Source organism: Rana temporaria, chromosome 5, assembly GCF_905171775.1.
Source record: "Rana temporaria chromosome 5, aRanTem1.1, whole genome shotgun sequence".
NCBI lineage: Eukaryota > Metazoa > Chordata > Amphibia > Anura > Ranidae > Rana > Rana temporaria.
Genome location: NC_053493.1, coordinates 41,169,536 through 41,190,992, shown reverse-complemented (window position 1 = coordinate 41,190,992; position 21,457 = coordinate 41,169,536). Strand labels below are relative to the sequence as shown.

General features: G+C 43.8%; 1 protein-coding gene across 2 annotated transcripts in view; it reads left to right on the top strand.

Annotated features, from left to right (window-relative positions):
- GTPBP10 (GTP binding protein 10) overlaps nucleotides 1-18,251 on the top strand; it is a 31,079-nt gene extending 12,828 nt beyond the window's left edge. For both annotated transcript variants that reach the window (XM_040352446.1, XM_040352447.1), the window contains exons 4-10: nucleotides 695-839; nucleotides 6,983-7,056; nucleotides 9,523-9,575; nucleotides 12,169-12,276; nucleotides 15,306-15,383; nucleotides 15,534-15,657; nucleotides 17,919-18,251. In XM_040352446.1, the coding sequence (XP_040208380.1) occupies nucleotides 695-839; nucleotides 6,983-7,056; nucleotides 9,523-9,575; nucleotides 12,169-12,276; nucleotides 15,306-15,383; nucleotides 15,534-15,657; nucleotides 17,919-18,157 (821 nt within the window). In that variant the 3' untranslated portion in view covers nucleotides 18,158-18,251. The remainder of the gene's footprint in view (nucleotides 1-694; nucleotides 840-6,982; nucleotides 7,057-9,522; nucleotides 9,576-12,168; nucleotides 12,277-15,305; nucleotides 15,384-15,533; nucleotides 15,658-17,918) is intronic.
- The last annotated feature ends 3,206 nt before the right edge of the window (nucleotides 18,252-21,457 follow it).

The following is a 21,457-nucleotide window of genomic DNA, read 5'->3' as shown; positions in this document are numbered from 1 at the left end:
AATATACAGAAGTGCCACCTAGCAGCCAGCCTAAAATTGCAACTAAGATACAACGGTGTAAGAGACTTACGCCGGTCGGATCTTAGTCAAATCTATGCGTAACTGATTCTATGAATCAGGCGCATAGATACGACACCGCACACTCAGAGATACGACGGCGTATCTGAAGATACGCCGTCGTATCTCCTACCTGAATCTACCCCTCTGTCTTTGGAAAAAAATTACAAAAATGTCATATGGGTACAGTGTTGCATGACCGAGCAAATGTCATTTAAAGTGCGACAGCGCTAAAATTTGAAAATTGGCCTGGGCAGGAAGGGTATTGAAGAGGTTAAAATATCTTAGAAATATGTAAGGCCTGAACAGATAAAACACAATAAAAGTAATGTAGCCAGTAAAATCTGAAGCTACAAAATAGTTTTGGATTAGAAGTAATGAGTACACAAGGGGGTGATGGCCCTGGAGCCGCCCCCTTTGAATCAAGCTATGAATGGAATCATTCTAACTTCTATCATATCAGGTTCAGGTAAATCCCTATATGCCTTCTGCTGCAAAATACTCAACTGTCTTTGACCTAAATTATGTGTTTGTATCTGCTCCACTGACTGCGGTACATTAATTCAGTGGAAAGAATTTGGGAGCCCCCATGTCCATCTAGAGGTGCAACTTATCGAATTGTATTCTTCTGTTGTAGGTGAGCTGGATAAAGAGGGAGACCAGCTCAGAGTCGCCAGAGGGGGTCAAGGCGGTAGTTTCCGAACAAACTTCCACCCATCCAAGGGACAGAAAAGGGTAATTCGGTTGGACATGAAGCTGATCGCAGATGTGGGATTGGTTGGGTGAGTAGTTCAGTGGACAAAACCGATAACAAATTATTTTACTGCCGAGACCTTCTCTTTCAAATTATTCATTAGAAATGGTATGTTTCCACATATCTGTGGCAACTGAATATACAGACATAAATTGCCACAATTTATTACATCAAATCCCATCACATCTGAATTTTTTTTTTTTTTTTATAAATAAAGTTTTTATTGAACAATTTACATTTGAAACCTGGTTCTGCAAGTTACAAGACAATATTGGAGAAATGCATAAAATAAAGAAATATGGCTTCTACACATATAGGCACAGTAGATAAAAAAAAACGTATTCAGATCGAACAATGGACTCTAGTAACTATCAATGAGTGGAAAACCTTGTGCCTACGCTATTCATGGGATTGTACGCTAGAAGAATATATAGGTTTACGGACCCTCAGTGCATGTGTCTGTGGACTCAAGCCATCTGTCCCAGATTTTGTTGTACTTATCTGGACAACCTCTGTTAATGTATATGAACTTTTTGTAGGGAAGTGTTATTTATATCTAGTTTCCAGTCGTTGAAGCTGGGGGGAGTGGGTCTCATCCACTGTCTGGCTATAATTTTTCTAGCAGAAAACAATGTTTCATGCAAAAATGTTTTGGTGAATTTGTCCATTTCTGCATCAGGGAATATCCCCAGTAAGCATTGTTTGGGATCCAGGGACAATGGGGATCCCATGTCATCATGGAGGAAGTCCACAATCTGCTTCCAAAGACCCTGAAGGACCGGGCACGCCCAAAGTAGATGGAAGAACGTGCCTGTCGCTTGGTTACACATTGTGCACGAAGTAGAAGACTGCTGTCGAAAGCGGGCGATTCTTAGGGGGGTCTTGCATGCGTCAAGTGCTTCACTCCACTCCTCCTCCTCCATTGGGCCCACCTCTCTTTCCCATCTTGGTTTAAGGCTGTAAGCTAGCGTAGTAGATGACGGGGTGAGGAGCATGGTGTAAAAATCAGAGATCAGTTTACGTGGGTCTACATCCTTAACCACTGCCATGATGATATTTGGTGCAGATTGTGGCAAAGATTGGGGGAACTGAGCTTGGGCTGCGTGACGCACCTGAAAGAATCTAAAAAGCATGGAATTAGGCAGCAGGAACTCATTTTGGAGGTCTAACTTAACATTTTTGATGAAAAAAAAAGCCTGACATATGGGCGAAACGTGTTTGGAATTCCACTCTACAGTGCTGTATCCATAAAACTGTATTGATATGTACTTTCCAATTGTTACCTTTTTAACAATTTTTTATTTGCTCTTCAAATAAAAAAATTCTTGTATATCATATTTGATATTATTGCATCTCATTCTGCACCTTAAAAATCCCAATCAATCCCCTTGTATCTATTTAACATTTTTGATGATTTCATTTTTTCAGGTGTATGCGAGGTTGGGGGTAGGATGTTTAGGTGAAGAGTGATATGTGAGAGCAGATGCAGAAGGGGAGGAAAGGTAACTGAGACAGACAGGGAAATATCTGGCTTTATAGTGGAGGGGAACAGGAATTGGTGTTGCTGTAGAATAATTAGGGTAAGGATTGGCAATTGGAGTTTGGAAGAGATGTGGACGTGAGGCTGTGAGGAAGATGCAGTATTTGGGGCTGCCTCCAAAGGTGGGGGGGGGGGGGTGTTTGCTGCCGGTAGGCGGGGTTGAATAGAAGCTGCTCTCCCCTGTGGATCGGCTAGGAAACTAGGTAAGAGAGAGGAGAGGAAAATAAGAGCCGGCCGGATCACACAGAGTGGGGATCTCCCTTTGTTACACAGCTTGGATTTGTCCGGTGGCCGCTGGCAAACAAAACAAAGCCCCGCCTCCTGGACCGGCATTGGACCAGTGTGCTGTCTATCATAGGAGGCGGGGCTTTGTTTGGCAGCGGCTGCCGGGGCAATTCAAATCCAAGCTGTGTCACAGCGGAGATCCTCGCTCTGTGTGATCTGGCCGACTCTCATTCCTGCGATGCCTGTGCACTGGCAAGGCTGTATTGATGAAGAAGGGGGAAAAAAAGACTTTAGTATCACTTAAAAGCCTGGCTAGTAACTCAGGACTTGACATTTTGAGCCCTGGTAAATATAAATAGATACTTGGGAATTGAGTCTCAAACCAGGTTTTTATGGCAACATTTGGTGTTCTAGCTGGTAGTATTTGGCCACATTCAACTGAACTTGTTCTGTAATGAAGACATTTTAACCCCTCATCCAACGGTTTACTTGGCTCTAATTGTAGTACGATACGGCATGGCTCCAAGGCCTGGAGTAGTATACAGTTCATGGCGTTTGGTCCGTGTTTCCTGCCTTTCTCATCTCTTGATTTGATTACTGGTTGTCTTTAATGTGGCTGGGCGAGGAGCTCCCTAATTATGTTCAAACATGAATCTTTTACTGACCTACCCTCCAAAACCTGCCTGCTTGATTCATAGAAATGCAGCAATGAGTGTTCTCTTACCTTTGCACTAATAGCGGCTCCATCATTTGATCTCTAATTGTTGTTTTCTTATTGTATGTTCGTCTTTTAGTGGATTCCCTTTGATGGGGATATTATTGTGGAAACTAACAATACCTTCTTAAGAGATGATCTTTTTTCATACATAATAAAATTCTGTAGTTGGATGTAATAGTTTATTAAGGGGAAGATAATCATTATTGGCATTTTTAATTGAGAGCTCCAATATCGGTGGTCGTTGTCTTTGCATTATTTAGCAGTCATTTATGTTTGTTTTTATGCAATTAGTGATGGAATAATACTTTTCACAGAATGTACCCCCTAAATACAATGCAGTGTTGAGTCTGTCTTTTAAGTCATAAAATAATAAACATACACTATATGGCCAAAGATTTGTGGACGGCTGACCTTCACCATTATATGAGCTAGCCAAGGGCTGATGGATATATATATATATATATATATATATATATATATATATAATATATAAATATATATAATATATAAATTAGTGACGGGGTATGCGAGGTGGGATACATAATCATAGGTACATTTCACCTCGCATACGTTCTATTATGAGAGACTGAACCGGAATCCGGTCCGGGTTTTACAGCCTCTGGGCCTGGCTAGGGTTCCGGGTCTGGATGTTTGGGTCCACTGGAGTCCACAATCAGCTGGACTTTAAAAGACCAGGAAGAGAGCACAACAGGGCTCTGGCTTGAGACTCAGGAAGGGACCGGAGTGAGAGGAGCGCTGAATGTTGGACTAAAAAGAGGTTTGCTTTACTGCATGTTTTGTGGGTGACAGGGGCCAGCCCTGCACTCTTTAGAGAGGAGACTATTTGTTTAGTTAGCGCCGGACGGCAAGGATTTAATTTATTGTTTTCTTTATTTTTTATTTTTTTTTAACCTGCAAACCTTTTAATAAAACCTGGCATCTGCCAGACTTAAAAAGAAAGTGCCTGCTTGCGGACTGTCATTCAGAAAAGGTGATCCTCACGAGCTAATCTCCCACAAAAAAAAAAAATATATATATATATATAATATATATATATATATAATTTATATTTATATATTTATATTTATATTTATTTATTTATATTTTTTTTTTTTTTTTTTTTTTTAATAAAGCACGTAAAGACAGTCAAAAACTGTCCTTTTTTTGGTTTACTAGTCTTTTTTTTTTTTTGTGAATGAGTAGGGCTACTGTGTACCCCCTACTCATTTGCATGGGTGTGCCAGGTTCTGGGGGCCCCATTGTTGAAGGTTTCGATAAGTTACTCCCACAACCACCAGGCCAGGATTGTGAGGAAGAGGTCCTTGTCCTCTCCAACATATGGACAAGGTGCTTTGGAGGTCCCCTTTGTGTTGATGACATATAACATGGTATGGAGGAGGGGGGGTGCTTGTTGCTTGGATAAGGGTCTGGTATATTATGGACTGCAGGGGGGATGGGGGTTCTTCTTTCTTTCTCCTCCCTCCTGTTACCACAAGGTGTCAACCGCACCATTGAAATACCTTTTGTATGACGGCTGGAATATTAACAATACCCTTCACAGGGAACGCCTAAAGGCAATAATTTGGGGTGGTGGCCATATAGTTTATTATAAATAAAATATTAGTTTTTTGTTTTTTTTATTCTATTGCTCTGATTTTCCTTTATACTCTCATTACTGATTTGAGGCCAGAGACAAAGTTCAGGTAAGTATTTAGCAATCTAGGGCTACCCTTGGGGCTGATGAGCATTTACAGCAATCACAAGCCTTTGATTATCACTTGCATTTGTTGAGCGATCATTGCCTGTCAGATCATTCTTCCTTTCCCAGAGAAGGGAAGGAAATTACTGACTGCATGTGTGCTGCCTCTAATCGGTCAATAAGAAATCTTGCATATGAAAATGTTTATATATATATATATATATATATATTCAGCAGGTACAGGCCAAACTTCCATTTATGTGGGGCTGTGCCTGTTCGTCAGAAGTCGATCGTTAGATCTGCTTCTATCCAGTGGCTTGTTGAAAACATTTTCTCGATCAAGTGGCTGTAGCCACTGATCAGTGTGTTTTGATAGTAGAGGATTCCCACTGCCAGAATACACATCCACCTTGCTCGTGTGAATGGAGGAATCCATTTGTTTTTTGCCTGTTTTATTTATTTTCCCCTGAGTCAGCTATGGTCATCTTAAATCTAGATGGCAGCTGATGTCTCGGCAGTAGGATGAGGGATTCGTGGGCCTTCCAATATTCTAGCAGAGATGGCACCAGATTTTGCACCCTCCACCCTTTATAATGTCTGTGCCCCCTTCCTTTGAAAAATGTCCTGCTGATTCTATGTCCAAAGGATACCTGTAAAGAAAAAAGTAAAGTATTTTCTACTGACCTTACATTGTCATCTGCCATTTGAGATCCCAGGGAATAGGGAGCAGCCCAAATCTCATGAAACTATGCTCTTGCATGGACTAGTGGGTCAGAATGTCATCTTGTAATATTTAGGCTACTCTGCATTCCCCAGTAATCACCCTGGAAGGAAACGGCGATGCGGAAGACTGGAAAAGGGAAGTGTAAAATCAAATTTTTGTTGCTTTATACAACAGGCACCTTTTGGACTTGGATACTTAGGGACGGGGCCCCGGACATTATAAACAGAACTTTCATTTTCCTACAAGGTCCACCTAATAAATTGGATTAATAAAGACTGCCAGAAAGCACAAATGTAGTGCTAGGCTTTGTTATCAGAAAGCCCAGCACACCATACAGATGTTAATTAATCGAAGCGGCAAGCACGCAATAAGATATCTATCGCAACATATAATTATTATAGTGTGGAACATTTGTGATAAATGTGATAAAACAAATGCTGCAATGTATAATGAATGTAAAAGCTTAAAGTCTCTTGGGAAATAATTCCAATAAGCTTCCAAAAAAGGCTTCCTCCAGCATGATCCACCACCACCACCAAGAGATCCAAATTTGCTTACAGATGTTAATGACTCCACAAGAGTCTAACCCATATTAAGGAAAAGTTTCCCACTGGTCATTTCCAGCAATATTCTGGAAAGTGAATCCCTGGAAATCCACTCTACCTCATTCAGATGACTTCTCAACACCATCTGCCACAATCAATCAGTGCGTGAAGGTAAGTACCCAAAATAAGACAATTGTATGCTACACATAGTGTGAAAACTGTATGCATTTATTATTAAACCCATTAAAAGTGCACTATTAAGAATGGAATAATAGACAGCGCTGTAAAAAAAAAAATTCAAACGTGCAGAGCGCATAACTGTGTACTTCGGAAGTAAAACGGGTTAGTGTGATGAGGTCACAGCCAGGCTCTGTCCTAATGTGTTTCGTCATAGATGACGTCTCTTGGGGTAAGTTGTGAATCATTAACATCTGATAAGCAGATGTGGATCTCTTAGTGGTGGATCACGGTGGAGGAAGCCTTTTTTTCTGGAAGCCTATTGGAATTTATTTCACTAGACAGAGGCTTTGTGCTTTTACATTTTTATTATGCATTGCTTTTGTAGCATATGTTTTATCAGTTTTGGTGGTGTTGCAGTGGTTAGGGTGGCACAGTTGTTGTTGTTTAAACAAACTACTTAAAGATATAAAACATAAGTTCATAAATGTTAATAAGGAAATGTCACGTTTTTAATGTTTTTATTTTTTTTTTTTAACTTAGGTTTCCGAATGCTGGCAAATCGTCTCTGCTTGGTAAAGTGTCCCATGCCAAACCTCAGATCGCTGACTATCCGTGTGAGTTTTCTGCTCTATTCTATTATGATGTTTGTGAAAATTCAGATAGACTTCTGTGCAATCAGCGTGTTGGAGTTTCCCCGCTCAGTCAGTGCCGTTTACTATAGCCAGCAGCGCTGATCAGTGTATTCTGATGACAGGAAAGTCTGTCTGCCTTTAGGATACAACGGCTCAGCAGGGAGGATTGAATGTGTGGATGGGAAATTTGAGTACATTTATTTTATTTTAATTTTGCTGGTTGAGCATTAACAAAAAATACTCATCTATGAACCAACAGGGACACCCTTGGACATACCCTGCATATTGGACTCCCGAACTACATCTGGGAAGTGGTCTGATTGTGGCTATACTCCTCCAGGCCCCCCCCCCAAAACAGGAGGAAGTGCTGGATATAGATGTTAAAGGCTCCGTTCAGCATATTTAGCTGAAAACTGGAGGAACACCTGGGTGGACACATCCAGCTGACATCTTGGTCTTCTAATTCCCCCCCCCGGGAGTTGATAACAGTAATTACTATTAACATCGATGGTGATGTCCCAATGTATAGCCCGCTTTTCATATCCACTGCAATCCATTTACTTGAATCTTCTTGATTCTTAGATTCAAGAACTGCCATTAATCGCGAATACAGCATTCAAGTGTCAGAGCAATCATTTGTCATTGTTTGGATAGATTCCTGTCCAACTATCAATCTCAAATCTACCCTTTGTGTTGTTCCCCACATCTGCCCTTTTGGCTCATTAGCACCTACCCAATAACTGTCCTGAAGAAGCAATTTGTGAAACGCGTTGACAAGAACGCATGGAAAAACTCATGGACTCTACTCACTGATACAGTATTATAGTACTCAGGGCCAGTGCTACCAATAGGCAAACTAGGCGCCCTGCTGCCTAGGGTGCCCAGGCCACTGGTCTTTCTACTCCTCTCTGCAGCAAGCAACTAAGTCTCAGCAGCGGCCACTCCATTCGCACATAATGTCAGAGGCACGGTGGAGGACTGTGTGTCCCCGACTCCCGAATGAATGAAAGCAAGCAAACATTCATTGATGGGCGCTGGTGAGGCTGCATTTTATGTGCGCTTCGTTAAAAAGGTGGGGTATACGTGGGCAGGGCAAAGGGGGCGGAGCCAAGGGGGCAGCAAAATTAGGTTTCGTCTAGGGCAGTGGTTCTCAACCTGGGGTTCGGGACCCCCTCGGGGGTCAAATTATGATTTGCCAGGGGTCACCGAATCCTGGGCTGTTCCTAAAGCCCACGCTGCTCTCCCAGCCTTTTCACGGCCACCCAGCATGGCTGTTCCTGGAGCCCGCACCCGCCCACTTAGTCTCTTCGCAGCACGCCCATTCTGTTCACAGCATGGTTGGGGGGCAGAGACTAGAGGTCAGCTGACTGGTGAGGAATGTGAAGTGGGAGGGGCTGGAGGAGACCCTATCTCCTGATTTCGGCATTAGGGGTCACTGCTACGAGACACTTGAACCCGAAGACACAGTGAGTAACACTTATAGATGCCATTAAAAGTCCCTACGACAGTTCTCAGATCAGCAGATGACCTTGATCAAGAGCACCTCAGTTGGCTGATCAGAACTCTCCCCAGCACTTCCACTCATCCCAACTCCCCACCAAGGAGTAAGAGAAGGAGTAAAAATAGAGAATACATGGAAGGAAAAGGAAAAAGAGGGGGAGGAACAAAGAAAGGGGGAGAGAAAGAACAAGAAAGATGGCAAAAAAAATTTGGATAAAGAGAGATAAAAGAAGAACAAAGAGAGTGGTACATCCTAAAATGTACCATAAGGGGATTTAATACTGTACGAGTAGAAGGGTGCGCTAAATGTCTGTGGGTTAGGAGTGCAAATTACTCATCTTGCCTTGGGTGCTGACAACCCACGCTACAGGTTTTTTTTTTTTTTTTTTTTTTTTTTTTCTGTTGGGGGTCCCCACAACTTGGGAAATTTTATCAAGGGGTCGTGGCACTAGAAGGTTGAGAACCACTGGTCTAGGGTGTCAAAAATCCTTGCACCAGCCCTGATGGTACTTTTTTGTTCATATGGATTTTACTTGTATCCATATTTCCATGCCTATTGTATTGGGTACTTGTTCTCAGTCAGTTAGGTGTTTTGGTCCGTTTTATTTTAATTGGCATATTTGTATTAATGTATTATTATTATTTTTTAATACACTGTCTCATGTTGTGTCCATAAAATCCCACCTTTTCCTTGATTGAGTTGTTCTCAACTTATTCAATATTTTTCTACTCCTCTATGGGGTGACTTTCTCTGTTGCAATTTTATACTGTAGCTGGAATATGTTTGTTTTCTCTCCCAACCCCCAGCTTGCTAGCAAGTCTGGACAGTGAAAAAGCAGCCACAGGCTCTGATCTCTCCTCCTCTCAGCATGTTCCTTGTCAGTAGATTGTAGTACCTACGGTATATTGTGATCTGGGGCAAATGCATTCTTTCTATGTCTTTTGCAGTTACAACAATGAAGCCAGAGCTGGGGAAAATCATGTATTCTGACTTCAAGCAGGTAATCATGAGGATTATGCTGTATTTCATGACTGGATACATTATACCAGAAAGCAAAGAAGTTCAAGTACAGCTAAAGGCTCCTGTATGGCGGTCTAAAGAAGTCCCAAATCAACTTGCTATATGGTGCACAAGCCACATAAAGTAAACCAACTGTAATACAAGCTGGTAGGGATGTCCCGCTCCCGATACTAGTACAGATACCGAGCATTTCCCCGGGTACTTGTACTCGGGGAAATGCTCCGATGCTTCAGCCCGATACCTGGGCAGTCAGGGTGATCAGTGTGGCAGGGGAGTTACAAGAACTGATCTGCCCCCTTTTCAGCTGCTTTAGTTAAAGTTCTACAGCGGTGATCAGTGCTTGTAACTCCCCCCTCTGTGCTGTAGTCCGTGCTCCGTGTCCCCCTCTGTGCTGTAGTCCGTGCTCTGTGTCCCCCTCCGTGCTGTAGTCCGTGCTCCGTGTCCCCCTCCGTGCTGTAGTCCGTGCTCCGTGTCCCCCTCCGTGCTGTAGTCCGTGCTCCGTGTCCCCCTCCGTGCTGTAGTCCGTGCTCCGTGTCCCCCTCCGTGCTGTAGTCCGTGCTCCGTGTCCCCCCTCCTTGCTGTAGTCCGTGCTCCGTGTCCCCCCTCCTTGCTGTAGTCCGTGCTCCGTGTCCCCCTCCTTGCTGTAGTCCGTGCTCCGTGTCCCCCTCCGTGCTGTAGTCCGTGCTCCGTGTCCCCCTCCGTGCTGTAGTCCGTGCTCCGTGTCCCCCCTCCTTGCTGTAGTCCGTGCTCCGTGTCGCTCTCCCCCCTCAATGTCCTCCTCCGCCCCCTCGATCTGTCAGGATGGAGAGCGGAGGTAGGAGCCGCTAAATCCAGCTCCTACCTTTTTTGAATGAACAGAGTCAGTGATCACTGGGGAAGGCACTGCTTTTGTGCACGTCGCTGGATCAAGATGGGGCTCAGTTAAGTATGGGGACTCTGGGGTCTGCTTTTCCCACTGTAGCTCTTAGATGAGAGAGGAGCAGCGCGGTTGAAGGTCACGTGACCGGCCAAAAGAGATCTGAAAAAAGGTATTCTAAAGGTAAAAACAAAATTGTAAAAAAAAACTTTCACATGACATTAAAAAAAAGTAACGGGTATCGGCGAGTACTTGGGGGGGGAAAAAAAGTATCGATACTTGTACTCAGTCTCAAAAAAGTGGTATCGGGACAACCCTACAAGCTGGCACAGTTCTACATGAGAGTGAAAACATCTCCTTGCACAGCCTAGTGTAGAAATAAACTTTGTAGTTTTGGGTATTGTGATTTCAGCTGAGTGGCCAGCAGGCAATTTTAAGTTGTGACCTTCCATTGCTAGGAGGAGGAAAGGAGCAGAACAAGGTTTATGGGGCACTGGCACCCTTGGATCTGACACTGTGCCGGTCTTCCTCTGTCTTGATTGGCAGGCGCAGGATGACCTAATTCCCATGCATGGCGCAGGAGCGCAGTCATCCCAGCACACAGGCTCTGCCAGAATGTAAACTGAGCTGTGCATGGTTTAAAGGGATTGCAAGCAGGCAGGTACGTGTATTTTATTGAAGAGGAGACATTGTGGGGTTGATTTAATAAAGCTGGAGGGTGCAAAATCTGGTGCAGCTCTGCATAAAAACTTCCAGTTATTTTTATTTTTTGCCAATGCTTAATTGAAGAAGCTGATTGGCTACCATGTACAAGCTGCACCAGATTTTGCACTCCAATTTTAGTAAATCAACCCCAGTGTCCGTATAACATGGTGACAAGGCGGCCCTGCTGCACCAGATTATGTACTTGGTACGTGATCTGGGTAGTATGCGACCCCGCTGTGCTGTGATTGAACACGGCAGATGCTGATTAGTGGGTGCCGGCCGATAGATCACCACCTGCCGATCGTTCAGAACACACAGGACGGGTCTCTTCCTATATAAACAAGGCAGAGCTCTGTCCTGTCAGTGGGGAAGTAATGGATTTTTTTTTCTGCAAAGCAGGGAATGAAATCTATTACTTCCCTTAGTATGTCATTAGCACAGTGACAGTGTGTATTTTTACAGTAATAATCAGTGCTTAAAACATACACTGTCACTTTACCAATGACACTGGCTGGGAATGGGTTAAACATCTAGGGCACGGCTCTCAAACTGGTGGCCCTCCAGGTGTTGCGAAACTACAAGTCCCATCATGCCTCTGCCTGTGGGAGTCATGCTTGTAACTGTCAGCCTTGCAATGCCTCATGGGACTTGTAGTTTAGCAAAAGCTGGAGGGCCACCAGTTTGAGACCCCTGGTCTAGAGCGATCAAATGTGTTCCTAGCCAGTGTTTTGGTGGTTTTACTAAGGGAAGTGACAGATTTAATTCCCTGCTTTAAAACATTAAACATCTGGGTTGTTATGTGACGTCTGAGACATTGGTGGGGGAATTGAAACCCTTTCCACACATCAAGGAGCAGCAGAACAGAAGGAATTTTTTGAGATGCACCTGTACAGTCTGTTTTGTACACCGTTTTTTTTTTGTTGGTTTTTTTTTGTTTGTTTTTTTTTCCTTGTACTAGAACCACACCTATGTTTGTATCATTAAAATGCCGGATTGTTAATCCATGTTCCAGATTTCCGTTGCTGATCTCCCGGGTTTAATAGAAGGAGCGCATATCAACAGAGGAATGGGACACAAGTTCCTGAAGCATGTTGAGAGGACAAAACAGCTTCTGTTTGTGGTGAGTATGAACTCTTCCATCCAGCATAACGTCTCTGTATAATGCTGTGTGAATCCAGACTTATGACTTTCAGTGATATCTCTTAACCACTTAATAATCGGACTATTATGCAGGTTAAGGACCTTGCTCCTTTTTGCAATTCGGCACTGCGTCGATTTAACTGACAATTGCGCGGTTGTGCGACGTGGCGTCCTTTTTCCCCCCCCACAAATAGAGCTTTCTTTTGGTGGTATTTGATCACCTCTACGGTTTTTATTTCGCACTATAAACAAAAATAGAGCGACAATTTTGAAAAAAAAATCAATATTTTTTTACTTTTTGCTATAATAAATATCCCCAAAAAGATATATAAAAAAAAAAATTTTTTCCTCGGTTTAGGCCGATACGTATTTTTCTAAAATAATACTTTTTTTTTTTTTACTAGTAATGGCGGCGATTAGCGTTTTTTTTTTTTTTTTGTGACTGCGACATTATGGCGGAAACATCAACACTTTTGACACATTTTTGGGACCATTGTCATTTTCACAGCGAAAAGTGCTATAAAAATGCACTGATCACTGTGAAAATAGCAGTGAAAGGGTTAACCACTAGGGGCGCTAAGGGGTTAAGTGTGTCCTAAGGGAGTGATTCTTACTGTAGGGGGGCGGGGCTGGACATGTGACGTCACTGATCGTCGTTCCCTATAACAGGGAACGAACGATCAGTGACACTGCCACACAGAAGAACAGGGAAGGTTTGTTTACACTCGCCTCTCTCCGTTCTTCAGCTCCTGTGACCGATCGCGGGACCCCGGCGTCAATCGGGTCCCGTGGGTATGGTCACGGAGCTTCAGCTTCAGACCCACGGCTGGGCTCATAAAGGCAACGTACAGGTACGTGCCTGTGCCCAGCCGTGCCATTCTGATGGCGTATATCGGCGTTAGGCGGTCCTTAAGTGGTTAAAGTGACTAGTGTTAGGAGGTACAGGCATACCCCACTTTTAGTACTTCTATCGCTGGAAAGTGAAAAATCAGGCTCACCTCTGCATAGAAACCAATGAGATACCAAGTTTTATTACCAGGCTTCATTGAACAAGCTGTGCTTTAAAAGCTCATTGGTTTCTATGCAGTCGGCCTGATTTTGCACTCTCCAGCGATAGTAACTAAACCCCAATGTGTACTAAAAGTGGGGTATGCCTGTAATTATGGGGGGGATGCCATTACTGGCCTGAAGAAGACAAAAAATGTTATGTCTCAGACCTGGAACAAGCATGTTATACATGAGAGTCATAAAAGTGTCAGAACCCCCCTGTTTATTATTATTTTTCCCCCCCCCCATAATAACCCTTTTATTTAAAAGATAAAATGCAAAACATACAAAGTGTTCCACAGACGCCGAGAAGAACATCCTGTTTCTATACTTGGTTTGGATCACCGTCTGAGTCAGCAATGAAGCCAAAGCTTTAGCACGACAGCCAGGAAACTAATATTTTCAGAGGGGGGGGGGGGGGGTCAGCAGTGGCAGCCTCTGCGATTCTGACTTCATAAAGCCACTTTTAAGTCAAGACAAGCCTGTCTGCCTCAACATGACTGCTATGGCCTCATTTTCTCAGACCTCTTCATTGGCCCCGCTGAAACTACTTTCAGTTTGCTAGTAAGGCCTCAAATTTGGACCTAAGCCCCACCCACCAGCTTAGACCCCCCTATCCAATGAGAGCCCTACTGATATTTCCACTCTAGGACCTCATTCACATGGGGCGTACCTATGCATAGACCTATGCGGCCCTTTACCCAGATGGGATGTACAGGTGTTGTGTGCGTCTGCATGCCGGCAGTCCCATTTATGTCTATTGGGATACAGCGACTTCTCTGGTCCCAATTTAATAGCCGTGCCTATGTGAGTGTGTGTCCCTGAAAGCAGACTTGTGTGCATTCACAGACACGCACCCTCATGATTGTCAGATTGGGACCAGCAGCTGTGTCCAAGGAGTTGCTGTATCCCAATAGACATGAAAAGGACTGCCTACACATGAATGCACAGAATACCTGTGAGTTCCATGCGGGCAAACGCAGCCCTTTGCACAGGTGCACAGATACGTACGCCCGTGTGAATGAGACTCTAGGGCCCACCCGCGCTGGTGTGATCCATTGTGGTGCGTTATCATTGAACCTTATGTTCCATAATGAATAAAAAAAAAAAGCATGACCCTTTCAAAATGCAGCACACCGAGCCCATGATATATGCATTGTGGTGTCACAGCATGGTGTGCATTGGGCTGTACTGTTTAATAAATTGGTACCTCTCTCTATATGTGATAATGATTAGTGACTGGATCGGCAGTGAAGCCAAAGCTTTAGCATGACAGCCAGGAAACGAACATTCTCAGAGGGAGTAAAGCAGTGTCCGCTTCTGAGAGTCTGACTTCACAAAGCACTGCAGTTTCCTGCATACAGAGCAATGTGCATCGTAGCAACACATGATATTGCATGCATTTTATTGTGCGCTGCCAAAACACACAAGTATGAACAGGTCCTAGTATCCCAGGTCCCAGTATTTTAAATGTATGCTACTTTCAAAGGATAAGATCACCTTCTGAAGCATGGTACATGTGGAACATGTAACCATATTCCAGCATCTGCAGCCTCCCCCCGATCCTTCCTCCCTGTGACAGCAGGCAGGGGATCCTCTCCCCACGGCCGTTGTCACATTTTGAAACCGGTGCAGCTGTGTGGGGCTCCACGCACAAGGCCGGTTAATTCAGTTTCCTGTGAATTAATGCCTACAAGTACCATCAGCCATTGTGGCTGACAGATTGTAGTTCTCAGTGAGCTACGAGGGTGCTGGTGAACATCCTCATTCATTGATGTTCCTGCTCTTATGTAACTGCCCATACTAGATACAAGCAGACCGCTATGCTGAGAGCCTGAAATTGCCCATGGGATCTGCTGATCGTGGGTGCAATGCTCTGCATAATAAATGCATTCTTCTTTTAACCCTCATCTCTAAAACAGCTGTGCTTATTTTCAGTGAGTTCTATGTGTGTGTTTCCAGGTTGATGTTGGCGGATTCCAGCTTTCCTTTAAGACTCCATTCAGAACGGCATTTGAAACGGTGCAGCTGCTCATCTTGGTGAGTTAGACCCTCGGTTTGCTACAACACAGTTGCTTGGGTCACAGATCCCATTGTTTAGTGTGTTTTCATCTGTTTGATGGAAAGTTGACACCTAAGGGGAAAGTCCATAAGCTAATCCTGCTGCTGTGTGAAAATGTTACATCCTAGGAGCTGGAATTGTACAAGGAGGAACTTCTAGACAAGCCTGCCCTACTAGCGATCAATAAGATGGATTTACCGGGAGCAGAAGAAAAGTTCCAGGAGTTGATGAAACAGCTGGAAAATCCACAGGGTAGGTAATCTTTAAAGTGATTGGAAGGTACTTAAAGCCGTATAAAACCCAAACGTAAGCATTTATTATATTGCAGCTCTCAATTCTTAGATGTGATTGTAACAGGATGACCCGTGACACCCAGAGACTTTTGAGGGATGGGGGATACTCCTGTGCCAGCGGCCCTAAGAACTCTTGGGTCTAAGTTCACCCTGTGCCCCTTTTGAGCATAGGGTGGCTAATCATAATTCATGTATTACATGAGATGGGACATTAATAATAGTTCATATTGCAGGATCTTGAGAGATTGCAAGTTGTTGGTTAATTGTGACCCAACCAGTCAATAGTGACTTATCTCTCTGTGAAGACTGTTAACATGTTAAATAAGGCTGGCTCTTGAAAGGCCTTTAATTGTGTGATAATACTGTCTAAAGCCTATTGATGCTCAGAGGTGTGAATAGGTGTCAAGCTGTATGCAGAGACGGAACGTCTGCCTAGGGAACTCAGTGTGTGATGGTGTTTTGTTTGTTATGCTGTTAATGAAGGAATGTGCAGTGATGAGATCATGATAATTATAGGCCGGCGCCGACACATCTAGAATGGTTAGTAATTAGCCTTGGTGTGTGATTAGGGGGGGTGGAGATCTCATTGTCCCTTTGAATACTGTCACATGATTGTAACTGCATATAAGACTGAAAGATACCATTAAAAGTGTTCATACATTTTGAAGCAGAGAATAGAGCGGTCAGTCTCATTTTCTGGGGAATTGATATGGATCGGGTCCTGTTGGTTTGTCTGTGTCAGATGAGCTGTCGTGGGTTGATGGAAGGTCGTAGACGGTGGTGACCGTTACAGTGATGTATAGAAGTGTTAGCTGCAGTTTGGCTTCAATATATTGGTGTATTTAAATCTGCTAGTATATCCAACACTTCACAAGCTGAGGAAGGGACAAGACCATAAGTGTTAGTGGGGACTGTTGTCACTGAGACAGAAAAGGATTATAAATCCAAGAATTGTCATTAAAGCAAGAGGTGATATAAAATCCTTACATGGGGCAGATTTTCTGGTGGACATCTAAGATAGGCATTCTCCTTACTTTGTGAAGATTTCCTCCATACCTCCTGTTGCATTTACAAAAGAGATGAAGGGAAACATCCCTGGCACAGGGCGTAGGCAGCAAAAAAATAACTAAAAATACGTTTCTCAAATCGTCTTTGTGACGGACCTGACAGGGGCTTTTGGACGGGACGGCAGGTGGCCTCTTGCCTACTGACTATAGCACTGTTGTATTTGTGGAGCTACCTTGAGGGTCAGGCTTCACATGAAACCTGATTGTTTGCTCTGCTGGTGATAGGCCGAGGCTTTTGTAAAGTTTTAGGCACATTGTTAATCCTAAAGCTCAATGCCAAGATGCCCTGGTCTGGCTGGACAGAACTAATCTTTTATTCTACAGGTAGAGCAGCACGTGGAACTATTAGATTAACAGAAACAGGTACAAGCTAACAGGAGGAGAGTGAAGAGTGATGAAGTTATCAGTCTTCACTTTCCAGCCAGCGGGCTGGATGGTGTCAGCAGTGCTTTCCCTTATGGTAAAAGAAGAACTGGTGCCCTCCACGTGGCTGTGTTGAGTGGCAGGGCAGTGTTTTATATGAGGACTAAATAAAAAAGAAATGCCGATCTTCTGGCAGATAAAAAGGCTCTCCATATTTGTATACCATCAGTTTATGAGGATACTTGCCTAGTTGTAAACCCACTTTTGAAAAAAAGAAAAACACACTTGCAAGGCAAAGGCATAATGAGTTGGTATGCATAGCATACTAGCTCATTATGTAATACTCACCTGGGATCGAAGTCCCTGCTGCGGTGCCCTACACGGCACCGGCCGGCGACATGTCATCCCTGAGTTACTTCCGGGTATCGCAGCTCCGGCGCTGTGATTGGCCGGAGCCGCGATGACGGGAGGGGGAGCTGCCAGTCACGGCATAACCTCCTTTAGAAACGGCACGGTCGCCATTTCTAAAGTGCGCTTGCACTGTTGCGCCGTCGGCGCTCGGGTCTATTGTAAATGTCTCCTAAATCGTGGAGGCTTATGAGATATTTCCAGCACCTACATGTAAGCCTTACCTGTAGGTTGTACAGGGTGTACAAGCACTTTAATGTGAAGCTCCTTGCAGCAAGTGATGGAAGTGGAAACCAAAATGACCAGATTAGATCACTTCCTAGTAACTATGGTCACCTTTTCTGAATTTTCTACTGACTTCAAAATGCTTTCTTCTTTCCAGATTATCTCCACATACTGCCTGAAGAGCTGGTCCCCGACCGGCAGATCGCCTTCAGACACATCCTTCCGGTGTCCGTTGTGTCCGGCCAAGGAATCGAGGAGCTCACTCGCTGTGTCCGCAGATCCCTGGATGAACAAGCGGAGCTGGAGATCCAGGGAGCTGCACAGGAAAAACTACGAACCCTCCATAAAATAACATCTCCCAACGTGATTAGAAAAATTCAAACGCCATCCTCCTAATACATGGCGACCTCCGTGCCTTGTATATTTAATCTGTGTATGATTTTGTACAGTTTATGTAAACCCTATTACATTTCTTTTGTTTTAGAACTGATGCCTTAGCTGGTTTTTTTTTCAGTCTGGTAGTGTTTGTTTTGTTTACACTTTATGGGCCGGATTCACAAAGGGGATATGACGGCGTTTCTCCTGATACGCCATCGTATCTCTGTTTCTATCTATGCGACTGATTCATAGAATCAGTTACGCATAGATATCCCCAAGATCCGACAGGTGTAATTGTTTTACACTGTCGGATCTTAGGATGCAGTACCGCGGCCGCCGCTGGGGGGAGTTTGCGCCGTAAACCAGCGGCGGGTATGCAAATTAGGAGTTACGGCGGATCCACGACGGATTTTCGCATTCGCTACGTCACCGCTAGTCTAGTTTCCCGTCGCAAAGTTAGTCGTCGTTTTAGGTGCCCTAACTTTAGTCAGCAAACGTATTGCTGTCTAAAGTATGGCCGTTCTTCCCGCGTCGAAATTTAAAAATGAACGTCGTTTGCGTAACACGTCCGGGAATACGGAAGTACGCTACGCGCGACGCCGTTCAAAAAAATTACGTCACGGCGCGCAAAGCACAACGGGATTTGCAAAACGGAGCATGCGCAGTAGGTCCGGCGCGGGAGCGTGCCTAATTTAAATGGCACACGCCAATTTAAATTGGCCCGCCTTGCGCCGGAGGCCGCCGGCGTAGTTTTCATCGCAAGTGCTCTGTGAATCAGGCACTTGCGATGAAAAATTGCGTCGGTGTAACGTATCTACGATACGTTACACCGCCGCAGTTCTATGTGAATCTGCCCCTAAATGTGTAAGGAAGAAACCACCTTGTTCTGTGTTGCTTCATAGTACTCAGTCCCAGACAGACCTGTCCTGGTTATATTTGGTGTAAGACAAATCTTTCCTGAAGCTGGCAATACACAGATTGGATTTTGGCTGATTCCTGCTCCGTCAGCTGACATTCCTCCTCTGCTTGATCCTGTTGGCACCAGCCAGTTTGATACAGTTATATTTTTCATTCAACTTTTGTCAAAGAAGTCGGTCTTAAAATTCTCAGCCAAACAGCGACTGCATCCTTTCAAAGGTAGTCAGTGTTTTGAGTATTCTGACTGCAGGTGCCAGCTGTCAGAATACAGTAGCCAGCACTGCAGATTGGTCCACCTACTCTGTTTAGCATGGATGGGGGAATACAAACACTAATCTCATTCAGTCTCATGACCAGCCTAAAGTTCACATTTTGTAAAAAAAGCAATAAATGCACATCTTTTTTTGCAGTTAAAAAATTTGCATTCATTATTATTTTTTTACATTGCACCCGCAATTCGCAGTTCATGGCTACAATACCAAGATCCTGCAGACAACAGTAACTTTGGTGGCAGGGGCAAACAAACCCACCAGCCAGCGGATGCCTTCCTGGCTTCTCCTCCTGGCCAATCTGGTTGCTTCTCCTCCTGGCCAATCTGGTTGCTTCTCCTCCTGGCCAATCTGGTTGCTTCTCCTCCTGACCCACTTCCTGTCCTGATTGGCCGGGAGGAGAAGCAGGAAGACAGCAGAAAATATTGATTCGCTAATGCCACAAGTGGGTGGGCTTGGGGTGCAGAGCACTGCCCGACCTTTTTGGAGCCTCAGGCCCCCCCAAAAAAAAACCCTTCTAGAAATCTATCTAGAAATCCGACGCCCCGCATGTAGATTAGGGGTGCGGTGCCCCTGAGCCCCTTATGGACTGGCCGCTGCTGCTCAGTTAGCTGCCCATACTTCTAATGTGGGCAGGCAGTTACTGAATGGCAGGAAGAATCCATGGACTACAACAGCGCCCTCATAGTTCATTTTAGAACTACAAGTAATCAGCCGCATGGGCTGACGGTACTTGGTCTATTGATTCACAGAAGCCACGCATGGCCGCTCTGTTTTTAAATTGTGACTGTGTGTGCTGGGAGACGATCCCCCACCTGCTATCACAAAGCAGGGAACACTAGTGGCAGGAGGTGGGTCAAGTTACACCCTAAATATATAGGTGTAACATTCTCCTAAAGGTGAACATGGCCTTTAAGGTACTGCTAAGGAAAGGGTTCCTAAACCAACGGTCTGTATGGTTCCATACCCACCAATCACAATTCAAAATATTTGTTACCCATTAAAATGTCATATGGCCTTTAACCGCTTAACCTCTGGAAGATTTACCCCCCTTCATTACCAGGCCATTTTTGCGATTTGGCACTGCGTTACTTTAACTTACGATTGCGTGGTCGTGCGACGTTGTACCCGTATATCCCACAAATAGAGCTTTCTTTTGTTATTTGATCACCTCTGCAGTTTTTATTTTCTGTGCTATAAACAAAAAAAAAACTATTTACTTTCTGCTATAGAACATCCAATAAAAAAAAATGTAAAAAATCGAATTTCTTTATAAATTTAGGCCAATATGTATTCTGCTACATGGTTTTTGGTAAAAAAAAAAAAAAAATCCCAATAAGCGTATATTGATTGGTTTGTGCAAAATCATCTACAAACTATGTGATATATACTGGAATTTAGTTTTCTCAGAACAAAGCTCTGCTTTGTTTACATAGACAGAGCTTGGTTCTGTACCACTGGCCGACGATCGGTGGGTGCCGGTGGACATCCAGTTCTCAGCACCCGGAATTGCAAAATTGCGCGCGTGTGTGTGTGTGTATATATATATATATATATATATATATATATATATATATATATATATATATATATATATATATATATATATATAATTGTTGTGTTGCAGCCTGAAATGAAGACAGACACAGTTTTTGTTTTGATCCAGCTGTATTTACTAGTGCAACTTCTAACACTCAAGTGAAAAATATAACACCTACATGTCGGAAAAACAAATTCAAAAACAGAATCTTTGAGTTGGAGAAAGGATCACCCCCTTGTGTCAGTATTTTGTTGAACCACCCTTTGCTTTATATACAGCCTTTAGTCTGTTGGGATTTGTCTCTACTAACTTTGCACATCTAAACTGCAATATTTGCCCGCTCTTCTTTGCAGAACTGCTCAAGTTCAGTTCATTTTGATGGTGACTGTTTGTGGACTGAAGTCTTCAAGGCATTCCACAGATTTTCTATGTGGTTTAAAGGGGTTGTAAAGGTTTTTTATTTTCTAAATCGGTTCCTTTAAGCTAGTGCATTGTTGGTTCACTTACCTTTTCCTTCCATTACCACCTCCATGCTTTACTGTAGGGATGGTGTTATTTGGATAATGAGCTGTATTGGATTTCCACCAGACA